Below are 5,247 nucleotides of genomic sequence, written 5' to 3'. Positions count from 1 at the left end.
TTCCCTTTTTCTTGCTCTTCTTAGGTTCCTTACATTGGTTCTTGTAATGTCCTTTCTCACCACAATTATAGCAAAAATATCTTTTCTTGATCTTGACTTGCTTCTACCCATGCGTGAACTGCTTCTAGACTTTGACATTCCTCTATTCTCTGAGATAAGTGCCTGTGAATCATTCTGAGATGTAGCCGAACTCTTTCTTCTCAACAAACTGCTTGTTACTTGACTCATAGTGACAATACCATCTAGCGCAGAATTACTGAGGGAAACCACTAGTGTCTCCCAACTTTCTGGTAATGAACTGAGAAGTAACAACGCCTGCAACTCATCATCAAGAGACATTTTCATAGAGGATAACTGATTAGTAATATTTTGCATTTCATTCAAATGTTCAGCAATAGAAGCACCTTCTCTATATTTTAGGTTCACAAGTTTTCTGATAAAAAAAGCTTTGTTGCCAGTTGTTTTTCTTTTACAGAGACTTTCCAACTTTTTCCAAAGAGAATATGCAGAAATTTCAGTAGAAACATGGTGAAAGACACTATCATCAAGCCATTTCGAATAAATCTAATTGTTTTTCGATCTAACATCTTCCACTCATCATCTGTCATAGTTGTAGGTATTGCACTATCCCCCTGCAAAGGTCCATACAAATCTTTACAGTACAAGAGATCTTCTATTCTTGGTTTCCATATCATCCAATTATTTCCATTCAAACTAATCATGCAAGAAACATTACTGGCCCAATGTTCAAATACAAAAATTAAATCACCAAAACCCCTTTTTGCTCTGATACCAGTTGATAGGGATATAAACAAGAATAACCTTTGTATATGAACAAATACTAGAAGACCATAATACGCATCGGAATTAAATGGAAGCACGATCAAACAGAACATTAAGATATACGTGGAAAACTCCTCCAATGTGAAGGGTAAAAACCATGGGGCAAACTAGAGATAATCCACTATGAGAATAATGAATATACAAATCTCAATCTCTTGCCCTAAACTCTAGCAATAATCTCAAGAGAACAACTGGGATACAAGGATCACGTCACTATCCACAATATCTAAAACCTCCCCAAATAATCATAGCAAGAGTCTACTGTAGATTTGATCTAACTTGAGATAGAACAATGCTAGATGATTTAGAATAGCCTCTCTGCGTTGTCCTTGTCTTCTTCCCTTTCTTTCTCTTCCTTTTCTGCCTTGTTTTTCTCCTTTTCTTTGGAATCTCGTGGTTGTTTCCTTCTCCCACGTTGCTGCCCTATTTATGCCTTTTTCTGCCTCCAAAACGTAGCCACCACCCCCACTAATGTTAATTAGGGTTAGGTTAAAAGGGGGGTGAGCTGTGGGCTACCCAAGCTCACTGTGGGCCGAATTTGTGGGCTGCCAGCCCAACAGCTTGAACTGATGCCTCTTTCATAGTGCTAGTGGTGCTCTCTGCTTGGGCATTGATGCGAGTCTTTGAAGCTTACAATGTGCGAAAAAGAGGACTACTAGTCCTGATGAACAAAGCTGATTGGTTGAGGAAAATATGGTTGGTTCTAATTCCTCCATGATATATCAAAGCCATCATCACCCCTTGATCGCCAGATATATTTAGCCCACCACCAACAAAAAGCTTCAAGCAAGCATCCCACCTAAAGAAAGCAAGAAAAATCCGAGAAAATTCTAAGCAAGAGAATAGCTTCAGAAAAATACCAAGCATCCCTCTATGTTATATATGTGTTTAATATAGAATCGAAGAATAGATTGTGAAAGAGATGAATTTTATTCATTGAGGTAATAAGTGTTTATACAAGTTTTGATAGAGAGATTTTCGTCGATTAATCACTCAAATCACACATTAGTTATTCAAATATACGATTGATCCTTAATTATAAATTGATCGAGGATATAAGGAAGCATGAATGCTATTCAATGTGTGCCTTTGTCATAATCTTCTATCACGCTCTCGTAAGATTGAGCTTCTATGAAGGATGTTAATATTGGACCAATGAAATTGAATATCTTATGGGCGAGAGACTTTGTTGAGGAAGTCTACTAATTGAGTATCTCGTGGGCGAGAGACTTTTTGATAGCACACATGTATCATGATTTATAAAAGAATGAGATGGTAAATGATGATATCATGCAAAATTGTGAATGACAATTAAGCCAAGAAAGGAACATTTCCTATGGTTTACGGAAATGTTACTTCTTTGACTTTAACATTTGGTGGCTTGTGACTTTGGGGTATACCGATTAACCAAGGAACAAAAAACCACACTAAGAGGCAAATATTTCGTATGGTTGACAGAAATGTTACTTGTTTGACTTTAACATCTCAAATTAATGCCGCCTTCATCTCCACTCATCTAAATTTGTCACAGTGCATGACGAGGTTCGATGCCTTTCTTATCAACCAGTTCGTGCCACTCAAACTCGATTAGCTCTTTCAACAAGAATGCAGAACCCAATCAGATGACTTGCAAGCTAAACCCGAGTTCAAGAATGGCAGCAGCAGTTGCCATCGAGATCTTGATTGCAGCAACCGAAATGGTCTCACCGTGTTCCTACCTCGGTTGACTTTCAACACCAAGTGCACATGGTATTCTTGGATTTCTTCTCCTTTGACGGATCGAAGAACCCGTTTTCTAGTGCCTACTTGTCTTCTAAAAATGCCAAACCCAAGAATCCAAAAGCAGAAATGCTAATAAAATACAGCATTCTCTCACATGCATGCACCTGAGGGAGTGTTCCCTCGTAAATCTCGGGCTGTGTTTGCTTCGTCCTTCATCCTTCAGCCACCAACACAAACACCTTCACACGAACCCTATAAATATCAGCAGTCCATTCATCAAGCTCTCCAACACCTCCACCGAGTGTATTGGTTTCAGTAGAGGCTGCGGTGCTTTCATGGCTCAGCTCAGGAGCTTCATCGTTCTCCTCCTCGTGGTCGTCTTCGACGACCTTGTGTCGTATGGGGAAGCAGCATACAACATTGCCGATTACGGCGCCAAGTCAGATGGCCGGACCGACTCGACCAAGTCGCTGCTCGCTGCATGGGAAGCGGCCTGCGGCTCGGCGGGGTCGGCCACCATGTACGTGCCGGCCGGGGACTTCTTGGTCGGCCAAGCCACCTTCGCTGGCCCATGCAGCAGCAGCAAGATCACCGTCCAGATCGACGGGACGCTCGTCTCGCCGTCCGATCTCGGCGGGGCTGGCGACTGGCTCGTGTTCCACCACGTCGAGGGCGTGTCGGTGTACGGCGGGACCGTCGACGGCCGCGGATCCTCCCTCTGGGCCTGCAAGGCCGCCGGACGTAGCTGCGCCGCCGGAGCCTCGGTGAGCTAATCATGTTACACTCGCAATCTACTTCGAATGATAAATGATAAAGATGAATCGATCGTCTTCTGCCTATGCAGTCGCTAACGTTCAGGAACTCGAAGGACATCACGATCAGCGGGCTGACATCGACGGACAGCGAGCTATACCACATCGTGATCGACGGCTGCGATGGCGTGACAGTGCAGAACGTCAAGATCACGGCACCGGGGAACAGCCCCAACACCGACGGCATCCACGTCCAAGGGTCGAGCCACGTGACGATTACCGGGGCCAGCATCAAGACCGGCGACGACTGCATCTCCGTCGGGCCCGGCACCACTAACCTGTGGATCGAACAGGTGGCGTGCGGCCCAGGCCACGGCATAAGGTAAATAAGCACTGCAAGCAGAAACCAGTGTACCATTAGCTGAGACGAAGCTGACCTGATGCGGTGGCCACAGCATCGGGAGCCTGGGGAAGGAGTACGACGAGGAGGGGGTGGAGAACGTGACGGTGAACACGGCGGTGTTCACGGGGACGGAGAATGGGCTGCGGATAAAGACATGGGGGAGGCCGAGCCAGGGGTTCGTGAAGGGGGTGGTGTTCGAGCACGCCGTGATGCAGAACGTCCAAAACCCCATCATCATCGACCAGAACTACTGCCCCGGCGACAGAGGATGCCCCGACCAGGTGAGTTGACCATCGCTATCGCCATCGCCATCGCCATCACCTACCTCTGCATATGTTTCATCAGTTGAAGAAAAAAGGAAATAAGAGAGGAACAACGACGACATGAGTCGTGTTAAGCTAACCGTCTTTCCCCACAGAGTTCCGGCGTCAGGATCAGTGGCGTGACGTACAATGACATTCATGGATCGTCTGCATCGGAAGTGGCGGTCAACTTCGACTGCAGCGCCAGCAACCCCTGCACCGGAATCGGGTTACAGGACATCAAGCTCACCTACGGGAACACGGCGGCGGAATCATCCTGTAAGCACGCCGATGGCACCGCCTCCGGCTTCGTCGTGCCGCCAAGTTGTCTATGATGGCGAACTCCGGTTGCAGCATTACCACGCAGCTCATACATAACAGTTGTAGCACTACATGTAGACGACTCAGACACAGATGGCTACTTGGATGACATAATTTAATGCATACATCAATATATATGCTCACTTGTTCACCAAAATTACAATATCTGATGTTAAAGGAAGGCTTCAGATTAAGCAGCACAGAAAATATTCTCCTATAAAAGCAAAAAAAGCAAAAAAAAAGGAGGGTACATTAAGCTCGGATTCGGCATCTAATTGTTTCTGAAGCATACTCCTGGATCCACAGTAGAAGAAATCTGAAATTAAGGTTAAACAGTTTGCATTAAACCAATATGAGCTTACCAAATCATCGTAAGACCTCATCAATTAGCAAGACATTAACATGTAAATTCTAAGAAAATGTATGTCGTAAGGCTTCAAAAGGAAAAAGAAGATTTTGGGCCACCATTTATACTAACAAAATAGATATAAATAGTTGATGGATGTACTCTCACCTATTTGTGGACAAAAAATGAATCAACCTCGTTGCTTTTTGTATTCTAATATGTATAAATAGGAGAGGAAACATTTAATGTATTGAAGTATTTTTCATTTCAATAAAACTTCTTAAGTAATTGTTTTTATCTTTTATTCTTTTCATCATTTGTGTCACGAAACTAATGCGAGAAGATGGGCACGACAGATAAATACTAATTCATCAAGCTTTTCAACTTTTGTTAGTTCCCTTCATTTAATTTATCAACGAGGATTTTGTTCAAAACCAATGGATTTGCCTTGCCCTTAGACTCCTTCCCGGAGAAGCAGAGGTTAAAACTTTAAAACCATATTCAAAACAAAGGTTTTCAACCGACAATTACAGCAATTTGAATAAGAAAACACAAATG

The 5,247-nt window shown here is 43.7% G+C and overlaps 1 protein-coding gene across 1 annotated transcript; it reads left to right on the top strand.

Annotated features, from left to right (window-relative positions):
• Window positions 1-2,649: 2,649 nt before the first annotated feature.
• On the top strand, window positions 2,650-4,655 carry LOC135624294 (polygalacturonase-like). Its single transcript, XM_065127750.1, has 4 exons — window positions 2,650-3,329; window positions 3,410-3,699; window positions 3,773-4,001; window positions 4,139-4,655. The coding sequence occupies exons 1-4, from the start codon at window positions 2,724-2,726 to the stop codon at window positions 4,355-4,357; spliced, it is 1,344 nt and encodes a 447-aa protein (XP_064983822.1). The 5' UTR covers window positions 2,650-2,723; the 3' UTR covers window positions 4,358-4,655.
• Window positions 4,656-5,247: the final 592 nt, after the last annotated feature.

This window comes from Musa acuminata, chromosome BXJ2-10 (genome assembly GCF_036884655.1).
Source record: "Musa acuminata AAA Group cultivar baxijiao chromosome BXJ2-10, Cavendish_Baxijiao_AAA, whole genome shotgun sequence".
Lineage (NCBI taxonomy): Eukaryota > Viridiplantae > Streptophyta > Magnoliopsida > Zingiberales > Musaceae > Musa > Musa acuminata.
The sequence above is the reverse complement of the archived record's forward strand: the minus strand, read 5'-3'. Positions and strand labels throughout refer to the sequence as shown.